Here is a 25,101-nt window from a genome sequence, read left to right on the forward strand (position 1 = left end):
GGTAGTACTGTATGAGAAAGAGAGAGCTCTCCGGGCAGGGCTGTGCAGCACTGTTTAACCCAGGGTTAAACCCAGCAAGGTTACAACCCAACTGACCTCAGGGGATTTTGTCTCAGTCTGACTGATGCATCTTTGAGCTTAGAATATCAAGATTTAAGATTTGTGACTGGCCTGCAGTATGTCACCAGAGACCCAGCCACCTTGAGAGGTAGGTGGCTACAGGGGCTTAGCAGGGGAGGCCTCAAAGGCACGAGTTTCTTACACTTCAGGCCCAGGCTAGATGCTTGGAAAGGGCTCCAGAGCCACCCGGGAAGCGGTGGACACACCTCACCTGTGGGAACTGTCTCCTTACCTGGAGAGAAAAGTGGTGAGTGAGAGGACATGTGTGTGCAGCGAACTTTAAACAGGGAAGTAGTTCTCACCACTAACCCTAGGCAGATGCCCGGAGCACACATGTGCTGTGGAGGCAGAATTGACAGAGGCACAAAGAGTCTAGGCAAATCAGCCAAACCCTCACAAATATATGCGATGGCACAGAAATCGGCTCACTACCTTCCGAGGGAGTATAAAGTGGGAAATGTCTTCAGAGAGGAAGCTGAACAGTGAAAACGAGACACAAAAAGCCTCTCTCTGGAAGCCGTTGCTCTCCTCAGGCAGTCCTGGAGAAGCCCCGGACCTGCCTACCAAGAGATCTGTAAAGAGATCCACTGCCCCGAATAAGCAGAATTTCCAAAAGAAATGGCTTAGTTGTTAAGAGGGCCTACTACCTTTGTAGAGGAATCAGGTTCAATTTCCAGCATCCATATGGTCTCTCACAAGCAGATGAAACCAGAGGATCAGACACTCTCCTGGCCTCTTCAGGCATCAGGCACCCACGTAGCACACAGACACTCATGCATGCAAAGTAAAAACAGACAAATCTTTATAAGAATGACCCTAAGCAGGGGAGTGGGATAGCATGCAGCCGATATGGTGACCTGAAGGCAAAGAACGGGAGTTTTGTACGTCAATGTAGGTATATCACAGAAACATGGGAGATGAGAAGAGGAAAGGTGTGAAATGTGTGTTCTAACCATTTATGCAACTTCTAGAATGCATCCCAGAAGTCGTTCTATCCGGATTCACGCAAGAATGGCAGGGGAGAGGTAGGACACCGGCGAGCTTTGATGCTGCGCCATGAGGTGCGGACGGTTTTGGCTTTACAGACTTCAGCTTTGTCAAGTTTTAGTCCCATAATAAAACAAACAAAACAAAACAAAACAAAACAAAACAAAACAAAAAAACCCCCCAAAACCATTGGGAACTTAAAAACCTATTCTAGGTACTAGATACACATAAAACTCATGTTTTATGACTTCTGTATTGTTCTGTACTGAAGTGTTTTCAGGCTGGGGTTAAAGGTCAACGGTAGGGCACTTGCCTACGGTATGCAGGACCCTGAGTGCTGCATTTGATGAAGAAAGAGCTCCTTGAAGCTAATGGTCTGAGGGAAATAAGGGAATGCGCTGAGGGTGAGCGTTGAAGGGCCGAAGGAATTGGGAGAGAAGTGTCAAAAGAGAAGAGTACTGGGCAGGTGGGCCTGTGCCACCAAGAACCCTGGGGGAGGCGGAGCCTTTTGAGGCTGCACCAGCACCTGGTGGGCCAGGGACACAGTGACACACCAGCTATGCCTTCCTCTCCATGACTTCTGGGTGCAAGATTAGGAGTGCCTGCTCCGCCATTCCCCAGGGCTAATGAACCCACACGGCAGAGTCTAGGGGGAGGAACTCTTCACTATTGTCTCCCAGGTGGTTTAGGGCTAAGAAAATGGGGTTGGAGAATTTAACCCAAGTTTGTGACAAACATACAGAGCAGACTAATGTCTTTCACCAAAGGTGCTTAAACAAGGCATCTTGGACAGTGAAAGCTGATCAAGAAAGGAGAGACACACAGCTGTCCAGCTCTGAGAAGAAACAGCTTCATCCAAGTGTGAGAAGGGGCCGAGGCTCGTGTCTAGCTCCTTCTCAGGACCCGTGTCGCGATGCTCCAGTGTCCTCTCATGCACCCCACGCCACCTGAGTTCCTTCAAACCTAAACCAGTACAGGGCAGCACAGAGCCCAAAGCCAACATGTCCCGCTAGACGCTGGTGTTGTAAAAGCAATGGAAGACACACATAATTCTGTCTTGCCAGGCAATGAAGCTGTCTTCCGTCTTAAAACAACTTGGCTTTCTGCTCTCCCAACCACTCCCTGGATTCCTGAGGGAAGGAGAATGCAAAGCAGAGCAGTAAACAGCAGGCCTACTCATCTGTCCTCTCCCCTCTCTGGGCCAACTTCCTCCCTCGGAAGCTCCTTCACCCACTCATAGACCCAAGAAACCAGGGCTGGCTGGCTTCCCGCCTTGCACACTCCCTATACCTCCAACATCGGCAACACACCTGGCTGCTTCCCAAGAACAGAGTCCCAGCCGGCTGAGACAATGGGCATGCGCAGAGAGCCCTGGGTCAAGTCAGCGGTCCCTGTAAATTTCACCCTTCCCTTTCCTAGCAGGGTACTCTGGGGCCATTAAAACATCCCCCAAATCAACTGCTTTTCCTTGGCCATCAGTCCTGGCACCTTTCTGCCTTGCCCAGGCCTTGGCAAACTTTTCCACTTGGTAGGGACCGAAGCTTCCATGGAGGGGGGTAAAGGAAAATTAGATTCGTGATTCCTTCCCATTCATCCAGCATTCTCATTCCAGCTGTACAAAGGCCTGAACTCTCCCTCTAACTCCACCTGGCCCCCCTGCTAGAGGCCAGGCCCCTTGGAAGCTGGTGGTGGGTCACTGTGGGCTTTGCTCTCTCTCCATTGGGGCCTAAGTATTTCCAGGGTCTATGGCCTAGGCTTGAGGAGGAAGAATCCCAGACAAATGCTGGCCAGACAAAGAAGATGCAAACAGGATGGTATTACCATGTTAATAAGCCTCAGTCTAGCAGGCTCCTGAAGATGCCTGGGAGGGTGGTTTCTTTCTCTTACTTTTGCTTTTCTTTTCTTTCTTTCTTTTTTCTTTTTCTTTTTGCCAAGGAGAATAGTTCCACTTTCTATTTTGCTACAACAATAGCACGGGCTAGCTCCTTCAAGTGTTTCAAAAAGCAGCTTGAGAAAGCTCTAGCCAGCCCCCTCGGTCTTTCCAGCCTGCCCTTTCATTGTCCCTCCCACGCCAGTGAACAAAGGGGAGGGACTAGTGTCAGGGCCCCAGTTGCCGCCTGCTCTCAGCATCCTAATCCTTGAGAAGCAGTGAGGGGATGGGCCTGTGGAGCTGGTCAATCCCATCTTGCCCTCACCTTTCTTTCGGTCTCTCCCTCTGCTGGGCGCGCGCTGCGCTCGCTCGCTAGGAGAGCTTCAGGTATTAGGAATCTTGGGGTTTCGCAGAGGGATAAAAGGCACCGAGGGACCATTCCCACGGTCACTAACCAGCTTCACCCCCAGAGCAGGGCCAGTGCGCATGAGCTTGCTAACTGTGCTTTCTCACCACTCCACGGCCTGGCTCTCTCCCAGAGACTGACATGAAGCTATGATGGCGCCTGCGTCTCTTAGTAGCCTTCCCAGCGCCCTTCTCTGTGTCCTGCGGGCGTGCACTGCTGAGCCGACCAGGAGCTCCACACTCGCTTGGGCTGTCTAGCCAGAGAGGCCCCTCCCACCAGGAAAACTTCTGTGGCCCTAACTGCCAGTACTTCACCAGGCTTAGTATTACACAGGGAACAAGGGTCCGTCCCCCCTCCCCCCCCCCCCCCCCCCCCCGCTTTAAACCGGGGAATATGCAGGCCTCTCGGCATGCTCCTCACCACTTCAGGGGGTGAAGTAAGCCTGTGCTGATCTCAAGCAAACAACTATACGGAGGAGAGAGAAGTAACGATCACTCAGGCTGCTCATCGCAGTCCAAGCCGCAGGTCGCTGTGATGTGCACACACAAACTCATCACCACGTACATATAACGCACACATAAGGGCCGTGATATAACCCGGTGCTTTGCTACTCCCTTCCTGTCCTCTCTCCACCTCCCTTTCTTCCTCAGTAAATCTTGACATTTTCTTGAAAAAAAATTTCCCCCTGGACTCATTGACCAGGTCCATCTTCTTCAGGAACATACTTTCTTCCCTGGTTTCTAGCTTCTTATGTAGTTATTATTGTTGTTGTTATTATTATTATTATCATCATCGTCATCGTCATCATCATCATGTATATATCCATGACATATATGTGGAAGTCAGAGGACAACTTTTGAGATTTGTTCTCTTCTTCCACCATGGGTTTTTTAGTTTTCTTTTTTTTTTTTTTGGTTTTTCGAGACAGGGTTTCTCTGTGTAGCCTTGGCCATCCTGGACTCACTTCGTAGACCAGGCTGGCCTCGAACTCACAGCGATCCACCTGCCTCTGCCTCCCGAGTGCTGGGATTAAAGGCGTGCGCCACCACGCCCGGCTTCTTTTTTTCTTTTTTAGATTCAATTTTATGTATATGAGTGTTTTGTCTGCATCTATGTATGTGCACCACATATGTGCCTGGTATCCACAGAGGCCAGAACAGGCAATCGGGTCCCCCGGAAATGGAGTTACGGATGGTTGTGAGCCGCAGTGAATGCTGGGAACCACACCTGCGTCCTCTGCAAGAGCAGCAGTCACTTCTATCCGCCAACACATCTTTTTAAACCTCTCTATCTTGTTTTTGAGAGGCAGGGTTTCCTCTTGTTATTTCTGCCATGCTTATATACTCCAGGCTAGCCCAACTTCAGGGTGACCTTCCTGTCTTTGCCTCTCCTCTGTTCATAGGATTGCTGCAGTTACAGATGTGTGCCGCAGCATCCATTTGTTTGTTTGCTTGTTTGTTTGTTTGTTTGTAATGTGGGTTCTGGGACTTATATTCACTCAGTGTGTTGGGCTTGCGAGGCCTCCACTCACCAACTGTATGTCCAGTCTCCACTCCTCTCTGAATAACTCGCTCTTCTCATCTGAATCATGGCTTTAGGAACGAGCGTGATAGAGGTAAACCAGTCCCTGCGAACACCCCCATTGTCCTCCACTTTAGACAAGCTTACAAGTGTTTTGCAGGCGAGGCTTTCAGTACAAGATGTCTGGGCAGGGCAGATTCTTTTCTTCCTGAATTTAGCTTGCCATCTTCCTTAGGCTTTCTAAAATCGTCATCTACATTTTCTATTTACTAGGCTACTAATCTTTCAGGACAGCCTCTAAAAATGAAGCTCTCAAAACCTGCACTGCCCTGGGTAAATATAAACCCAGCTTTCCGACTGCCTGTTAGGTATACAGCCTTAGAGAGCGCGTAACAAAGGGGCCTGCTGTTTGCTTTGCTTAATCTGGTCTTAAAAATCTCTGATTCTTTGTCAGAAAACAATATTTGCAATTGTAAAAAAAAAATATTTACCAAGGAACTTGGATAGCAGAAGCCAACAGCTAAGAGCCAAAGGTCGGCGTTCTTACCCCAAATTTCTGTGGACCTGAGAGTCTCCCGCTGTGGAGCTCAGCTGCACCAAACAAATACACTGCTTGAGAGTCCATTAAGAAGCAGACATTTTAGAAAGGGGAAGGAAAGGGAGGGCTACAGCCTATCCGTCATCCATGAACTCTCCATCCTGCCCATGCTGGTGTCTGCAATGCAGGGATCTCCTTGGGGACATTGAAGCAACTGCCCTATTTTACAAACCTGGGGGGAAAACCTGAGTTCATAAAACCCTGCGGGGCAGACATTCCTCCCGTGCAAAGCAAAAGGCTCTTTATGGTTCAGGGCAGATGTCCACCTATGCATTCCTGTGGGTGGCTGGCGAGGGGGGAGTGGTCTCTGGCCTGACAGTGGGGGACAAATATATATTCTGAACACTTACTTTTTAACCCATTGAGCAGTTTTAGACATCTGACTGGAGAGGCAGATTGTCTAAGTCTTGATTTACCTTTGCATGTTAATTATTTTCTGGAAAGATCTGGCCACATCAAGAGCCTCTCCTAACCAGGGGATCTGGGATTGAAGCACTGCTAGATCCCAGTTTGCACAGTTTACACAGTTTACACCATGGGATCTGCAAAGGAGATGGTGGGGGCAAGTCCTCACAAAACATCAGCAGTGCTCCAGGCATTTCCCGGCTTTAAAAGAGATGGTCATTTGAGTATTTAAAACCAAATTCAGATCATATAAAAACCCCATTACGGGGCTGAGGTGCCTACTCAGCAGGTAAAGCAATTGATGGGAAATTACGATGACCAGAGTTCAGAACCCCGGAACCCATATGGAAAGCTGGTGGGGTGACAGATCTCCAGCAATCCAGGTACAGGAGGCAGACAGAAGATCCTCTGAGGCAAGCTGGCTAGCCATACCAGCCAAAAGGGAGAAGTCCGACTTCAGCAAGGAATCCAACCTCAAACGTGAGGCAGAGAGTAATGGAGGAAGATGCCTGCCAACCTCAGATTTCAATTCACACAGGCACCTGACCATATACATGAAAGCACATGTGTATGGTGTATATGTATGTATGTATATATACATACACACACATACACACACATATACACATATATATACATACACATACACACACACACACACACACACATATATATATACACACACACACACATACATATATACAGAAGCACAAACAATTACCAAGAATCTATGAATCTATGGTCACATTTCATGTGTCTACAGAATCTTTTAACAAATTAAGCCCATTCTACCACTGAGCAGCAGCCCAGCCCTTCCCGTGCATGAAGTCCTGTAGTTCTCCCTCCCAATGGCCAGATCTCTTGATCGGATCAGGGTAAAATAAATATTGTTGGCTAACTGTGCCTGGGCCTTTGTGTCACCCTGATTTAGCATCCAAGAGGACCCAGGCAGTACTTGCCACTGGTTACAGGCAGCACAGAGAAGAAAGTGCTTCTGGAAATGGCTTAACTGAAGGATCTTACCTTGAAGAACCAGGCCTTCCCGCTTGATGGTGTAGACGAAGGAGGTGAAGGGAGCCAGAGGAGACTTGGCGATGAGGATCTGCACAGAGAGCATATTTTCCAGGGTTAGAAGAAATCTAGTGCCCGTCTCTACTTGCTCCCTTTTTACTTTGATAGCACATGACTATAATGCTGTCAATAAATTGAATTTATTATTAAACATATTTTAGAATTCCGGGCATGGTGGCATACATCTTTAATCCCAGTGCTTGAGAGGCAGAGAAATCAGATCTCTGTGCGTTTGAAGCCAGCCTGGTCTACATAGAGAGTTCTGGGACAGCCAGGGCTAAGTAGAGAGATTCTATCTCAAAAAAGCAACATAAAATATTTTTTGGGAACCAAATGTTCAAATGAGTCCTAATCATCTCAAAGTGGTCACCTAGGAAAGACATTTATCTCAAATACTATGCCACTAAATACGATAGTCTTAAACAAATTGCTCCAGAAATAAGATTATTGTTCATAACATGGTTAAGTAGTTACCTCTATGCTCAAAGATAAACCTACCCTGGTTCTCTAATTTTATCCATAACTTAGCTATTTAAAAAAATCATAGCTACCTTAAAATAGCTCCTATTATGACAAATATTCAAGATAAATTGCTAGGGCAAGTGATGGTAAGTTGTTTCGCTGCCCCAATTCCTTACTGAATGTACTTCTGCCCTTTATTATGCGGTTCTATTTTCTTTAGCTGAAGGCATGGTGCATTTTTGTTGGCTCTTGACTGTGGGTTTGGCTACATGGTTTGTTTTGGCTTCTGCCAGTTCCCAGCCTAGGCCTCAAGTATTTCCATCTGTTCTCTCACACTTCTGCCATAGCCAAAGGAAAACAGGTTCCAACTAGTCAGCTATGTCAGGAGAGTCAGAGGTGCCTGCACCAGAGCTAGCCACACAGGCTGAGCTGCAGGGGACCCGCATGCGTGAGAGGTAAGCATCGCTGTGTGCCACCAGATGTTTGGTGCTGCTGCCATGAGCATTACTGCACACAAGTAGTCCCACACTCAGCAAAAATGAAAATGTTCAAAGTGTCTGGAGCAGTAAGATTCTCCTAAGACAAATGTCTCTTGTAAAGGTGATTATTTGGGGACTCTAGATGAGAGAAGCTTGGGAGAATGGCAAAGTTGAAGGATCCAGAGGATCCTAGAAATCTCTTGTAACGCTGTGTAAACACGGCTCCCCAATTGTCCCCTTGTATGCCCATAAAGCAGCTTATAGCCAATTGCTGAGCAGGGGAGAGACTAGGGCTGGACCTTCTGCCAGCCAGGGAAGGAGCAGACAGAGAGAAAGTAGGAGATTGAGCCACAGAAGAGGTCCAGGGGAGAGCAGGACCGGAGCTGGAGCAGGAAATCTATATGGTGCAAATTTCACTGTGGTGTACGCTGGAAGGAAGCCAGATGAACTTAGAGGGTTAACAACAGATTAATAACTGCTCAGTTATTGTGTTGTAAAGCTTGATAAAAAAAAATAACACAATAGTGTCTCAGTTATTTGTGTGATAGCCAGGTTAACAGAGAAACTGAGAAACAAACACAGTTTTATAAAAATAACTTGAATACCCCTTGGACACATAGATTCTGATTTGGTTGGTGTTGAAAGGGGCTGGAGGGGTCTAAATGTGCTTCTCATGGGCTCCCATTAATCATGCGTATGAGGCCTGACTCTGAACAGTCTAAAAGGGAAAAGCGTGAGATAAGAAGCCTGGGGTCAGTTAGGAGGAGTAAATTTGGGATGAGAATGAAATGGACCTATACTAAAATTAAAGAAAATAAACAAAACCCCAAATCCAGGATCTTTTTTGTTTGGTTGGTTTGGTTTTTCAAGACAGGGTTTCTCAGTATAGTCCCTACCATCCTGGAACTAGTTCTGTAGACCAGGCTGGCCTTGAACTTAGAGATCTGCCTGCCTCTGCCTCCCAAGTGTTGTGATTAAAGGTGTGTACCACCATGCCTGGCAAGTCGAGGGTCTTCACTGTCTATGTGTAGCAACAAGATGCAGAACCAAAAGGATGTGGTCAAATAACAATACTTAAAGTACTATATTTCGAATATTACATTACCATTTTTATAGGCTACAGAAGTTGAGAACTAGAAAAAAATTATAATATTCTAATACTTGATGAAGCAATGCCTTCGAATCTAAGCTGTCTGACTCCTGGTGCCATGCCTCTCAGCTCAGGAACAAGGTCCTGAGCCTGAGACAAGGGACACTGCATCTGGAAGGACTTCCTGGCAGGTAGTCACAGGGTTTGCCCAGGCCACTGATAAAAATGCTGTCTTGGAGCAGAATTCAGATGAGACATCACAAGGATAATCTGCATTCAGTTAGCAAGAGGCAGAGATAGTGCAAGTCAGATGGAGCCCATTTCCTCTGCAGGAGGAGGGGAGACTTCCAGACTGACAGATGAGAGGGCTATCTCCAACATGAAGTGTCTGAGTGTAGCAAAACATGTGATCAGCTTTCTAGATACTCTACTGGATAAAGCGAAGACGAGCAAGGCTGGATGCTGCTAGCAGAAATGGATTTATAAGTGACCAGTGATTCTTAGCAATCTATGAGGGGCAGTGACCGTTAGCAGGTGCCACTGCATCTGGCCTTGGCCTTGCCGTGGTCAACATTTTTACTGAGGTAGACGAGGACGTTGCTGTATTTAGCTGCACGCTATAACAAACAGGTAGCCCAGCAGGGAAGAAAATGACAGAAAAAAAAAAGTCCTCACTTCCTTAACACACCTCATACTCTAAAGGAAGCAAAAGTAAATAAAATGAGTAGCTGGTATGCTAGGCGATTATGTACACTCTGAAGGGGAAAGCGGGAAAGAGCACAGAATACAAACTGTGACTAGGGAGGTGGCTGGTTTTAAAAGAGAGGGGTACAAGAAGGCCACTAAAGAAGAGGGCCTGAGGATTATGTGACTAAACACACCAAAGGGACACTGACCTGACTCGAGGTGACAGACGGCAACCGCAGAGAGGAGCGTAGACATTAGACCAGACAATGCGATAATCAAATGAATGTCAATGTGGCTAACATGTTGAGACAAATCCTATGTGCATTGTAGTGAAAGGTCAAAGAGTTACTAAGAAGTAACCAGAAGATCCTACGTATCTGGTAGGCTACAATGTCACTGAAATAAGTGTAAGGCTTTCTCCTTGACAACAGAGCACCCGTTTTTTGTTACTGGTTACAGAAGAGGAGAGATGAGAGCTGGCCTTCAGAAAACCAGCTAGGGGTGTCAGTCAAATGAATCAACTGTGCGATGCGACACAGAACCCAGTGCGGCCACAGGCTGTACGCTCGGCAACCCACACTTAATGAATGCAGTGTGTTTGGAGAGGGGCCAAAACCCAAAAGGCAAACTGACAACTAGGAGGCCACCTAAAGGAGAAGAAACACTTAGGTGCAGTCGTGAAGACTGGAGGCTGAGAGGACGGTTCACATTGCTTCCGAGTTGTTGTATGTATCTTTCACACAAACTAGCGAGGGGAAATATAAAATCACTTTTTAGCCCCATAGATGTCAGTGAAGATAGGGACGACACATGCTGTGTGCCATCTCTTGAAACATGACCCAATATCCCAGACCCTTGTTCCTTTCTGCCATTCAGACTATAAGCTAGTTCGTGTGTGTGTGTGTGTGTGTGTGTGTGTGTGTGTGTGTGTGTGTGTGTGTGTAAAGTGTGGAGGCCTAGAGGTAGGCTTTAACTGCTTTCCAGTATTACTCTCAACCATATATTTTTTTGAGACAGGGCCTCTAATTAAACCTGGGGCTCACTATTTTGGCTCGGCTGGCTGGTCATGAGACCCCCAGGATCCTCCTGTCTGTGGACCCTGCCTCTGAGAGCTGGGATAACAGGCACGTACCACCACGCCTGCCTTTCTACGTGGATTCCAGGGATTCAAACTCAGGCAGTCACATCTCCATAGCAAGCGCTTTGCCATCTCCTCAGTGTGAACTCTCCTCTGAAGCAAACGGCCTTGCGGTTGCTAACTCGGGCTGTTCTATTCCAGATGTTCAGTGCTCTACCGTGTTTGGAGTGTTTTAGTGTGTCCATGTGGACTGTCATCAAGTGTTGTTCTATCTTCTCCAACACGTATGGCTGCAAGGAGGCCTGGGGGCTAATAAAACCCTGACTGCTTTGTGGAGAAATGTGATCACATGCAGTCCTGCGCGCAGCCTGTGAAGTGGGTTCTGCCTCTGAGGGTTCCAAAATCTATATTTGCAACCCCAAATTTGGCACGTACAGATCAATCCACTTCTCTGGGGGTAAAATACCAGCCAAGGCAAAATAGCAAATCAGGGCATTCTTCCACTACAGTAAGGTTGTCGCATGATTCAAATATATATATATATATATATATATATATATATATATATATATATATAATTTTTTATTTTTTTAAGGAACTTGACAGGGCATCATCTGTGCGGTGGCCTCATTTGCTCGTGTCTTCCACACTGACAGTCTTCCTTTTGTCTTTCATCCTTGAAGGCCCACATCTTTCATCCCTGGTGCAAATGCTGTCTCTCCCAGAAACTAGTATTCACCGCCCCAGCCTAGAGTCATTTTTCTCTAACCCAGCAGACTGTCTCTGCAGCTCTCAGAGAATGAAATTGCTTTTGTCACTGTTTTTTAAAAAATTAATTACTTAAATGTTATTTCATTTCATGTGTCTGGGTGTTTTGCCTACATGTGTGTCTGTATACTGTGGTGTGCTTGGCACCTGCAGAGCCCAGAAGAGAGTGTTGGAGTCCCTGGTAATGGAGTTGTAAGCGTCCACGTGGGTAGTGGGAACTAAACTTGGTTCCTTGGAAGAAGAGCTGAACTATCTCTCCAGCGCTCACTGCTGCTCTATAGCATGGCTACCAACAACAAATCTACAGTACTCAATGGCAGCCACAGTCAGCTGCTTTTGGCTCCCACATCTTCTAGAATATTCTGGATAATAAGTAAGTTCTTCTCTGGAGCAAAAGATGGAATAAACATGTGTTTGAAGTGGTGACCTACCAGACCTCCACGGACTTATATCTACTGAAGTTTTCAAACTTTATCTGTAGTTTCAAAATTCATCTGTAGTTTCTCCCCAAGTCAGGAGACTTGGAAAAAAAATTCCGTAGAAAAAAGCAGGCTACCTCACCAGTCTCTGCCAAGATACTCAGCTTAGGCAGGACCCAAAGTCAAGCCATTGGTTCCAGCTTGCTATAGCATCATATGTTTTTCCTGGCCTGATCCTACTTCTACGAGGTTTAAAAGTGGAAAAGGAGCCATAGAACGGAAAGTGCTGGGCACAGGAGTTCTTCTCCAGGATGATGGCACCTTCCAGGAATAGTGCCGGTGCCCTTCTGTTGTGATACAGGCCTTCCATCACAGGAGCAGCCCAGCCTGGCCCTCCTCCACGGTTGGCCAAGGTAGACAACGGGGAAACAGGATCTTGGAGTGTTGGGCACAGGCTATTCTGGAGGCGGCTTTTGGAGAGATTTGGGCCTGGCAGGCTCCATCAGTTCCTGCAATATAGCCCAGTGTCGGGAAACAGTCACTTGTGTCTTTGTGCCCTTAGGAAAGCAAGTTTGAATAGGCAGCCATGCACGGAGGCAGGCTGGCACCAGTTCTGCCACTTTCTCTTCCCCAGCTCCCATGCCAGGAAGGCTTCTTTTAAGTCTGGTGATGAGCACTTACTTCCTCTTTTCTCTTCTTCCTCTTCCCGCCCACACCCTGGAGCTCACAATGGTTGAGGGTTTAGGCCGGAGTGAAAGGGCTTGGCGGAGTTCAAGTGTACACAGAGCATTTTCTTCCAGCAGGGGCAGGTGGTTGGTTAGGCTGGCTTTCTTTGCTCTCTGTTGTATAATGACAAGGTAGTGTGTTCAGCCGAGGAAAACAGTGGCAAGAAGCAACTGAGAGCCAGGTTAGAAGTAACACCGTGTACCCACCCACGTTTTCCTGTCCTGCTAGCTTTTTAATTCTTTCTCAGTCTTTCCGTTGATCAGCAAGATTATGTGGTTGCTGATGACTTGAGCCATGATGTGCTTGTTGGACGCGTCCAGTGCTTTCATCTGTATGCATGGTCACACTAAGGAGCTCAGGAGAAACCTGTGGACTCTGAAATGTCTTTCAACATGGGCCCTATTATCTCGTTTCATCTGGAGTCTGGGCTAATAAAACCCATTGCTAAATTAAACAAATCTTTCCTCTAGCTCTGCCAAGTGACTGTGACAATAAACCTGCATGCCAGGGTTTTTCCTCCTTGTTGAAGACTTAGGAAAAAAAAAAAAGGTTTCCTCAAACGCCTGGAAGCCCAGGAAGAAAGCTGCTTAGCCGTGCTTCAAGTAAGCCAAGAGGTTTCTTAATCACCTTGTCTTGTCCCTTCCCCACATTAAGCTGTGTCCACCAAGCTAAGGGACAGGAGGGCCGGAAATGCTTCTGACAGGAAGGTCTGTGACTGAAAGGGGGCCTTAAGATGAGGGGGGTTTGAAGGGTACCCAGAGATCCTCAGAGGAATTCCCTGTCATTGTGTTGAAGGAACTACAGGAAAGGCGGTGGCGGGGGGCGGGGGGGCAGATGCTGTGACTATCTAAAGCTTTCCCTGATTAGAATCTGCTTCGTCACTAGGAAAATCACTCTCCATGGGCAACACGGAAGCTTCAGCGACAACGTCACAGCCATTAGAGAAGAGCAAGCAATGAGTTTAATGGCATCTCAGTTGTCTTTTCAAAACAGAGGTGCACAGGCTGCAGAAGTAACACAGTGCTGGAAACGACAGGTTGGAAAGTGAAATTGTGTCCCAGCAAGCGTGAACTTATTAATTTATTTCTATTTGGCCAGCTTCACATCTCCCATAGACGTCTGGCCACAGAAAGTACGATGGCCTAAATCTGCATGAAATAGGGATTTTCTAGGTTGTAGGAAGAACCCCCTAGAAGGTCTATACCTAAGGCTGTTCTGTCACAGAATACCATTATGTTCTTTGATAGTAACTCTCTAGTGGTTGTTTCCAAAATGTTTTCTTATAATATACTAGATTCTAAAAGTGTTATCTGGGAGAGAAAGTGTTCCTTAGGGAAAAAGAGTCTCTTGAGTCGGTAGGGTGCACATTTAGTAAACTACAGGGCAGGATCAGAGTGAGACTTTTAAATCACTGCTTTTCCTCACTAGTTCATTATTCAAAAAATTTCAAGTACACAGCAAAATTGAGGAGTTTTATAATGAATACCTATAAACTAATTGTCTTGCTATTATTATTATTATTATTATTATTATTATTATTATTACTAATTTTGGTTTTTTGAGATTGAGACAGGGTTTCTCTGTGTAGCCTTGGCTGTCCTGGATTCACTTTGTAGACCAGGCTGGCCTTGAACTCACAGAGCTCCTCCTGCTTCTGCCTCCCGAGTGCTGGGATTACAGATGTGTGCCACCACTGCCCAGCTTCATCTTGCTTTATAATGAACATTTGTTATCACTGTTTGGGTCCCATGGGAGTCACATATCAATTCACCAGCATTACATTTCAAAGTAAACTGGAAACGTTAGCTCATTTTTGCCTGAACACTTTTACATGCATAGAACTAATTCTATAATTGTTCATTCGGGACTGGAGAGACGGCTCAGAAGTTCAGAGCGCTGGCTGCTCCTCCAAAGGACCCTGGGTCAGTTTCCAGAACCTACATGGCAGCTCACAACTGCCTGTAACTCCAGTTCCAAGGGATCTGACACCCTCACACAGACACACATGGAGGCAGAACACCAATCTACATAAAATAATAAAATAAAGATTTGTTCATACATCTTATCAACCATGTTGTTGTTGTTTTAGTGTACATTATATGTGGCTTGAAGGTATTGGTAATTCTTGCCAAATATAACAGAACCAGAGGTAATGTGATGACTATACACATGTAGTATTATATAAACTTAGTCAGTAAAGCTGTGGGCCATTAATCTTTCAATATTTACATATTTTATTGAGATAAACTTTACATGCAATAAAGTTACTGTTAATGTATATGCATAATATATATATCTATAGATTTCCCTTTGAATAGGATTTCAGCTATAGCATGTAAGCTTTGGTATATCATATATTGTGCTTTCATTTTTTTTTCCATTTTGTAATTTCTATTGTGATTTATCCTTTGGTTTGTTGTTGATTTTGAAGTATGCACCGTTTCAGAATTTTCTAAATTTCTACCTCTTATTGATTGCTAACTCCATTCTCTGGAATTGGAGAAGTCTGTAAGATTTCAGTCCTTTTAAGTGTGCTGAGACTCATTTTATACCCTTACTCAGCTTGTGCCAGAGAGTGCTCCGTTCCTACGAAGTGCACCTGCTGCTGCAGCTGCAGGAAGTGATCTACCAACACCTGTTGAGTATTTTGCTAAGTTCACAGCATTTTTCAAGTCTTCTGTTTCTTTGCTGAAATTCTGCTCAATTGATTAATCCATAATTGAAAATGGGATATGTCAATCTTCTAATATTACCGTTGAATTACCTATAGACTTCTCCCTTCAAATTTGTTCTTGTTTCACATATTATTTGGGGGTTCAGTTTTTAGATGCACATATGTTTATAATAGTTAAGTATCACTAATGGAGGAACTTTTTAATTAATTTTTTCATATAATATTTTGATTATTTCTTCTCCCTCAGCTCCTCCTAGCTCCTCCTCCACCTCCCTACCATTCAGCTTTATGTTCTCTCTCTTTCAAAACAAAACAAAACAAAAACCCATAAAACTCCCAAACCAGGAGTTTTGTGTTGGCCAACTACCCTTGGCACAGGCCTGTCCTGGGGTTGGCTGATGTATCCAATGAGATGCCACTGGAGAAAAATGACTTCCCCTTGGCCTCTGGGTATCAGCTACAGATTGCTTCTTGGTTGGAAGTGGGCCCTGTGTCTCCTTACCCCTTGGCCAGGTGTGATGGATTGCTTTAACAAACAGAAGGGTCATGAATTTGAGGTGAGCCTGCACTGTACAGTGAGAAGCTGTCTCAAGCATTAACAACAGCATGCCCATTTTTGTTCCTAGTTGCAATTTTTTGTCTTAAAGTTTAATTTCTATGATATTTATATGGCTTTCTTTCTCTCTTTAAACAATTATACATACATATTTCAAGACAGGGTTTGTCTGTGTAGTCCTGGCTGCCCTGCAACTTGCTATGTAGACCAGGCTCTCCTTGAATTCAGAGACCCCAATGTTGGGATCAAAGGCTTAGATCACTATCACCTAGTTCAGTATTTATTTGTTTGTTTATTTGTATATGAGAGCTCTATCTGCATGGACACTTGCATGCCATAAGAGAGTATGAGATCAAATTATAGATGGCTGTGAACCACTATGTGGTTGCTGGGAACTGAATTCAAGACCTCTGGAAGAGCAGACAGTGCTCTTAATCACTGAGCCATCTCTTCAGCCTTAGTATATATTTTTTTGTTTTGTTTTGTTTTGTTTTGTTTGAGACAGGGTTTCTCTGTGTAGTCTTGGCTGTCCTGGACTCACTTTGTAGACCAGGCTGGCCTCGAACTCACAGTGATCTGCCTACCTCTGCCTTCCGGGTGCTGGGATTAAAGGTGTGTGCCACCACACCCGGCCTTATAATTTGCAATCTTTGTATTTCAACCTATTTGTGTCTGTCTATAAGGGTCACACTCTAGAGTCTAAGACACAAATAGGTTGAATTTCAACTTACAAGTAAGTATGAACTGTTTCATCCTCATCTGAATTTGGGGATCGCGTTTTGCTTCAATGTCTTGTAGCAGACCAAGAACCACTCCATTTCTCTCCCTTACAGCAGGCAAATAAAACTGACCAAGTAAAGAAGACACTGGACAAACAAGAGCACCAGTTAGCTGCGCACACGAGCACTCTGGACATCCAGTTAGGTGGGTCTGCCCTCCTGGATCCTCTGCAGATCCACAGGAAGCAGCGCTGGGCCTCTGGTACAGGCTTGCTAGAAAACACAGCCAAGGCGAGGCAACACTGGCCATCAAGGGTCACAGAGGCAAGCTGTGGTTGTGTGATTATTATGGTAAAAAGATGCCAGGAACTCAGCGGGTGTGTCTTGAGTTCTGAAGCACACATCCCTATTACATCATGCTTGAGTCACAGGAGACTTTCTTCAGTCTCACAGGAATCGATTCAAGGAAGGCAACATGTTTCTCTGTAAGGAGGCTGAAATCTGGGCTTGACACATCCAACAACAGCTGGTCAAGTGGGACTGGCTTGTGTAATATACCACATCCCTGGCTGTGCTGCGATGGGTGGAGGACCAATGTAAAGGAGGCAACATGCTGGCTCTTCAGATTAATTCTTATTAACACAGCATTGTTATTATTTACCTAAAGCCCTCTTCCTGTGAAGAAAAGGTCAAAGGACCAGAAGAAAACAAGAGTTCAGAGGAAGATGTGCGCACACACACACACACACACACACACACACACAGAGAGAGAGAGAGAGAGAGAAAGAGAGAGAGAGAGAGAGAGAGAGAGAGAGAGAGAGAGACAGAGAGAGACAGAGAGAGAGAGAGTGTCTATTCTTTCTCTGTAAGGAGAGCTGGAACTTAATTTCCATTGTAGTCAGCATAACCAGAAACTTGTTTAGACTTTTTGTATTTTGAATATTTTTAATGAGATTGTATCCAAATCTCATACTCTATACAAGCACAGGGTGACTCATTCATGAAGTATTATGAAAAACCCACAGTACCCTTATGCCCGCAGGACTGGGACCCTCTGCTGAAATAATTCAAGAAAGGGGGAATCTGAGTGGCATGGCCTAGAAAGACCTCAGAAGAGCTCAACAGGACCCATGGAGTTTACCACCCTGGGAGCCCACCACACTGCCACCTGGCAGCTTACTGGGATGCGTAACTCTTGGCAGAGTTTGAATAATAATAGTGATGACAGCTAATGTTAACTCATTAAGCTCTCTTCCTGTGTCCAGTACTGAGGCCTGTACTCCTCACCAACCTTATCAGGAAAGTAGTATTCCCCTCACTTCACTAGTGAGGAAATTGGGATAGGTTAAACAAGGCTACCGATCAAGAGGGGAAGGACTGGCTCTCCATGACTAGGACATTTATCTATACATGCCACCAGCCACTGAGAAGATCTGACTTGAGAGGTGCTAGGAGGTGTCTAGTCAAAATCTTCCCCACCCCGGTGACTCTGAGGTCAGCATTTTTCATTAGAATACTACATTTGGATTTAAGCTGCTTATCCCTGTGTCTGTCCCACCTCGTTAATTCACACATTCCACTGGCAAAGCATGTTTTCTTGAGTCAGCTAGTAGGTTTCCTTGCCTGGAACACATGGCCTTGTAACTGAGAATTAAGTAAGATGAGCCAGGTGGTAATGGCACATGCCTTTGATCCCAGGACTTGGGAGGTGCAGGCAGGTAGAGATCTCTGAGTTTGAGGCTAGCCTGGTCTACAAATTTAGTTCCACGACAACCAGGGCTACACAGAGAAACCTTGTCTCAAAATATATATATATTATGAGACAAGGTTTCTCTGTGTAGCCTTGGCTGTCCTGGACTCGTTTTGTAGGCTAGGCTGGCCTTGAACTCACAGAGCTCCGCCTGCCTCTGCCTCCTAGAATGCAGGGGTTACAGGCATGCACCACAGTACCCAGCTCAAAAATAAATAAATAAACAAACAAATAAGATGAATATGGGCTGGGACGAGTAGAAAAGTCTTTCGTGGGGTTCTGCATAGTTTGTTACTCAGCTCCCAAAGGAGAGTGGGAAGGGTTAAAGTCCTCCTATTGTGTCCTCATGTTAGGGGCCTTCTACAAGATCCTGATGCTATAGCCTTTCTATAGCTGATGCTGACTTGATGATACTATAGGACTATATGGCTCCTCCTCTTATGGAAATGGCTTTAGGTCTTTGCACTAATAGAAATAGCACATGTTCATGATAGGAGAGCCAAGCAATAGAGAGCAAAGCAAGTCATCTCCATCTCAGCAAATCTGTGAGGAAAACATCATGTCCAAAACTGAAGAGCCAAGTATCACAGTGTGGGTATGCTCTGCCTCTTCCCCGGGCTCCTCTGAGTGAGGGCTAGTCCCGAGGATGCAATCTTTAACTGGCCTTTAGGGCGGTTTCAGTCCATAACCTTTGTGTTTCTTACAGTCCAGGCAAGGAACCTACCTCTTAGAATGGCACACAGCACAGCAACTCAGGGCTTGGCCTAAAACAGGAGGCCAGCTAGGCAAAAAGCCCCGCTTTGTTCCCTAGAACCTTTATCTTAAATAACTCAATTTTTCCTCTGTCCCAACCAATAAATCATGGATTAGAAGCATATCAGAGATCAGCACCATTGCTACAGGACAAAGCTGTGTCCAGGGCAAGAGTCTGCAGGAGTTTTTTCTTCTTCTCAGGCAGAATCCCTCACAGGAGGAGGAAGGATAAGTGGAGGAAACGACCCTATTGACACCCCAGTTCCTAGCACAGGCAGGTCGATGGGTCCCTGGGGAACAGTCAGCATTCCTAAGAGGAACGAGATCCCAAAGTGGACAATGGAATGGCAACAAAGCAAAACAGTGCTGGGACAGCTCAGGCTTCTTGAGGATCAACTGTGCAATCTCTTTCACTAGCCCAGGATGTGGGGGGTGGGGAAGAAGGGGGAGAAGGCAGGGAGTGGGGACGGGGGGTGTGTGTGTGTGTGTGTGTGTGTGTGTGTCGGGGGGTGGGGGACAGGACTGAGAACAGGCTTTAAGCTCTTCATTGTTCTGAGTTTGTATTTCTTTGGTCATTTGCAGTTCCCTGAGCTATCCTCTCTTTATCATTATATCTATATATTATATTTAATTTGTGTGTCTATGTGGTACTGAGGATGTAATTTAGTACCACGAATACTCTGGGCAAGCACTCTACCAATGAACTGCATCCCATAGCCTCATCTCTCCTTTCAAAATCTACTGCATGAGAGAGGCTCAATTAAAGCAGGCCCAACTAAGAGACACTTAGTAAGTATAAAGACCTGTTCAGTTCAAGCTGGTTCAGAGCACCTGCCATAGAGTCACCGGCTTTTATCAGTGTCCCGAGGGGGAAGGGCTTAAGCAGGATGAGGCAGAGCTGGTTCTGAAGTGAAACTCTATCACTCCTTTTCTAGTAATACAAATTTTGTTGTCAACAACGACATTCCTTTTTTTGTTTGAGACAGGCTCTCTTTTAGCACAGACTGGCTTCAAATGTACTGCGTAGACGAAGATGGAGTTGAACTTCTGAGACTACAGGCGTGCATTTCCAAGCCCAGTTTATGCAGTGCTGGGGCTTGTATCTAGGGCTTCACGCACACTAGGCAGGCATTGTACCAACTGAGCTGTAACCCCAGCATGATGATGACGACGATGACGATGATGACGATGACCTTTGGTAACTAAAAATAAAATACTTCAAGTTTTCCTGGTATAAGTTGAAAAGAACACAGAATTTCATTTTAATGCCATCATGTTTTTGATTGAATGCCTGTATTTTCACACCATGGAATACCATGTTTCTGTGAAAAGTGATTAGTAAGCGCGCGCGTGCGTGCGTGCGTGCGTGCGTGTGTGTGTGTGTAGTCCAGCTTGACTACTGACCAAATATGGCAGAGTTCTCACTCCCTTCAACTTGACTTGTGTAAGAGAGAAGAGCCTTTTGTTTGCTTGTTCTGAAACAGGAAACAAAATGCAATGTATATTGTATATATATATATATATATATATATATATATATATATATATATATATATATATATACGCAACATCCAGATTACTTTAAAAGCAGGCCATATGACATCATATATATTATATGTAGTTAGTACAAACAGAGAAAGCCTGTATTATATATTTAGGAGGGGTTTTCCGTCTTTCTCTATATTTTTCTATATTTCCTGATTCTCTCCACACACCTCATATACATTGCATCTTGTTCCCCAGTTCAGAACAGGCAAACAAAAGCCTTCTCTCCCTTGCTCACGGTAGGGAAAGTCAAGTTGAAGGCAGTGAGAAGTCTGCCATATTCGGTCTGTAGTCAAGTCGGGATATTCAATTTGCTCTTGCCAGAGCTTTTCTGTGGAGCAGACAGACTCTAGCAGAGTGCCACTGACAGCTCTCATGCCACAAGGAAAATACAAGACCTAAAAAGGGCAGACACACTTTGCAATTATATAAACCCATATTTACAAGAAGTATAAGCAATGGTTACTTAGAACTGAATGACTTATTTAATGTTATATTCATTCAACAAATATTTATTGAGTACCTCCTATGTCCCAGGTACTGAGCTAGACAGTAGGGAAAACAAAGACGAATATGATGCTGCCTCTGCCCATGAGCAGCCAGAAGGCCCAGCTTTGAGGTAACCCAGAAGGCCTCAGGAATCCAGAGATGACACGTGCTTTAAAAAAACACTGGCTTCTTGCTGCCACGCATAGGGTGAGCCGCAGTCTAAGGATTTAGTGGCTTATGTCTGTACTTCTGGCTTTTTTAGGTTAAGGTGAACAAGCTATCAAAGATGTTCTGGTATTGTGTATGGACCGTGTATCTAAATAACATCAAAGTCACACAAGCAAGGTCCGTATAAGAAAAACAAAAGGTGGTGGACTACCTTGGGTTTTTTGTTTGTTTTTGTTTGCTATTGTTTGATTTCAGACAGGGTCTCTCTATGTAGCCCAGGCTGTCCTGGAATCCTCTATGTAGACCAGGCTGGCCTTGAACTCACAGAGATTCACCTGCTTCTGCCTTCCAAGTGCTGGGATTAAAGGCGTGCACACCGCCATGCCCAGCCTGATTGCCAGGTTTTAACAGTTGGAGAGCCACCACTGGCTCCCCTGCATTGACTTCTCACATCCTTTAGCAGGTCCCTGCCCTTGTGGGCTGACTTGTTGCTCCGGCTCCCCTTTCTCCACCCCACCCCCCACCGATAATTCCCAAATCTGATCCTGTCGGGTAAACATGGGGAGGCTGCTGCCTTTACTTGGACTGTTCATTCTCTCAGATTTCCGCATATGGTCGGTGAGAGCCCATCTCTGAAGCTCCACTCAGCCTCGGCAGGACAAGAGTTCTGCTGTATGCTTTTAGGAGACTTTGACTGCAGTACAGTTTTGGGCTCTTACTCAGTTTGACTATGCTAGGTCAGCTGCTCCGGTTATAATACTGAAATCCTGCCGTGTTGTTTGGCAAACAGCTGCTACGTCTAAGTCTATAAACGCTCCACTGCAGCCCCAGTGCGGTCCTACACAATCTAGCAATAGTGCGTATGTTTAGGGTGACGCCACAACCCATCCTTCCTTCTCCATTTCTGGCATCCATTCTGTCTGGTCCCTTTCTAGTGGTCACTCATGCTCTCACTATCCTCCTGCCCATTGCACTGTACTGTGGTCAGTTGTTCTGAGATTTAATGTGGCCAGACTTTAAAAATGAGATTTAATTCATCTTTGCCTTTTCCATGACCTACCTTGGTAGATGGCTACACTAAGTATCAGCTTGCTGTATGACCTCATTTCCCAAACCATTATGAGTTTCATCTTATTTACTTGATGCTACTTTTGAACTGGAAAGAATATTTTACACCCCATCATTCATTGATGATTAAGTGAGACCCACTCAGAAAAAAAAAAAAAAGGGCTGTGTTTCAGTCCTGGAAGCAATGACATCAAGAGCTCTCGTCAAGTTTAGTAGGTGACAATGAAGCCACGGTTAGAAGGGCTAACTACAAGTCCAGGGTGATTTTTAAATTGCTTTTAAATCAGTAAAATATCCCATTTATTTACTTAAAGATGTATGTGTATGGGTTCTGCCCATGTGGGAGCTGGGTCCTCTGCAAGGGCAGCGTGCTCTTACAGGAGGAGCCTTCTCTTTAGCCTCTTACTTCAGGGTTTTTAATTCAGTCTCCACCTGGACCTTTCCTGAGAGCCAGCAAGGCTGCCTGATTTAGGTTTCTAGCCTCCCCCCCCCCCGCCCCCCGCATTTGTAAGTTGAGGGTCTCGGTACACACTTGCCAGTATGATTCTGAAAACTGTCTCATTGTATATTATAGGGATGATGATCCCGCAGCTCTTCCATGGCTGATACAAAACTATTGTTGATATCGTTGTTTCTCTGGGGTAGCAATGGAAAGCACAAAGGCTGGTAATGACCTGGAAGGAAATTTCAGTGTCCTAATTCTGACGCCAAATGCTCTAGGGTCTTCTATCACTTAAACGGCATCCTTGTATCCCACCCTCTAACCCAGAGGTTCCTCAGCCTTCCTAGTGCTATAACCCTTTAATACATGCTATGGTGGCCCCCAGACATAAGATTATTTGTTGCTACGCCATAATTATAATTTTGCTGCTGTTATAGACCATAATGTAATTATTTTGGGGGATAGAAATTTGCCAAAGGGGTGGTGATCCAAACAGGCTGAGAACCACTTCTCTAAACGGTTTCCTTCTCAGTATAAACACCACATCTGTCTCCATCCGCTATATGCATTTGATAGGACTGCTGATCTCATCTTCAGATCAGCCAGTCACCTCACACTTGCCTGCAAGTCAAGGAAAGCCATAATTTCAGTTTTTTGAATGATATTACCTGAAAATGGGCAAGACCTGATATCATTTAAAGTGTGTAATTAAGAAGGCTAACTTTAGCCGGGCGTGGTGTCGCACGCCTTTAATCTTAGCACTCAGGAGGCAGAGGCAGGTGGATCACTGTGGGTTCTAGGCCAGCGTGGTCTACAAAGCAAGTCTAGGATAGCCAAGGATACACAGATAAACCTTGTCTCGGGGAAAAAAGAAGGAGGAGGAGGAGGAGGAGGAGGAGAAGGTGGCTAACTTGAATCATTTTATTATCTGTGGCTTGGTCTTACAGACCGAAGGAGGAGGGATTCAGGAAAGTCAGTTAACATTCAGACATATTTGTAGAATTTGAGCCTTCGGTCGGGGAGCAGTGAGAACCACAATTCTGCCACTGAGACTCTTCACGTATGAAGCACAGAGGTGAGGGTGACGTCTTACCTTACTAGGTGTGAAGGTCAGGTAGTCATATTTGTACCTCACAAATGTCTAAATAGTGGGCAAACATTAGCTGTTGTTGTTAATCATTATGGCGCTAAAGAGCAGTAATTTAGTAGGCCTCCTGATCTTTTCCAAGTGAGAGATCCACTCTTTCTGAAGGAAGGGAACGTGACGGGATCTGCCACTCTTCTAGGTAGAGCAATGTGTAACTGGAAAGAGAACTCTGCAGTCTCTTACCTCAACTTGTTCCTTTGTGGTAGGCCTCGTGGGCCATCCTTTGAGGCTACAAGTGGAGGGTGACTATGAGAACACATCCTGGGCTCCTTTGCTGTGGCCTCCGGGCTCCGTAATGAGCCCATTTGCCCAGCTCTGGACTTCATAAACAGCCATGAGAAGAAAAATTAGCCAAAGTTCAATTGCGTATCAAAGAAACCCACAGAGCCAGAGAGCTCTCCCAGGACCCACACAGCTGCTTTGTCTACTGCCAAGCCATGTCCCTCATGCATGGATACGCCTGTCAGCCAGCAGCCAAAGCCACAAAGCTCTACCAGCCCAGTTAGCCCTGGCATTCTGACATGCCAAGGGATCTATCATTTTGGATGTTGTCATTGTCATTGTCAAGGGTAAAGACAGAAATACCAAGCCCATCTGTAAACCAGTGTACTAAAATCACTACCACTATCCCCCAATTCTACCCTACCCCCCACTGTGAGAACAGTCTTATTGCCTTGTGTGATGAAATGGAAAAAATGCCAGTTTCCCCCACTGGTTGCTTGTGGTCTGATCTCTTTGTGGTCATCCTTTCCTACGTGCCTGACTTGGATCAGCCAGTTTCTATGTCCAAGTGCAGAATAGGCCTGGGTCCCATGCCGGGAGTTGGGTGTATCTCACTCTGTCTCTAATGGGAAACAGTCCTATGGTTCAAATGTGTTTTCTATCTCAGAATACAGGAAAAGGGTTCACAGTTCTTTCTATCAGTGATACTTAACTCTTCTTCAAATGGTTGCCCCAGATCCAGTGACTACAGCTTTCCTGTCTGGAAGGCACGATGTTTTGCCCTCTAACTATGTCTCCACTTGGAACTCTGAAGTTACAGACAGCAGCTTGTCATCTCCGGAGAAGTTTATTTCATCTAAGACAACCAGTGTTTATTGGGC

General features: G+C 45.5%; 1 protein-coding gene across 9 annotated transcripts in view; it reads right to left on the reverse strand.

Annotated features, from left to right (window-relative positions):
* RAD51B (RAD51 paralog B) overlaps positions 1 to 25,101 on the reverse strand; it is a 528,078-nt gene that overhangs the window by 15,582 nt on the left and 487,395 nt on the right. For all 9 annotated transcript variants that reach the window (XM_084793544.1, XM_084793549.1, XM_084793547.1 and 6 more), the window contains one exon: positions 6,931 to 7,009. In XM_084793544.1, the coding sequence (XP_084649670.1) occupies positions 6,931 to 7,009 (79 nt within the window). The remainder of the gene's footprint in view (positions 1 to 6,930; positions 7,010 to 25,101) is intronic.

The sequence above is a fragment of the Acomys minous genome (genome assembly GCF_964271855.1).
Source record: "Acomys minous genome assembly, chromosome: 8".
Taxonomy (NCBI): domain Eukaryota; kingdom Metazoa; phylum Chordata; class Mammalia; order Rodentia; family Muridae; genus Acomys; species Acomys minous.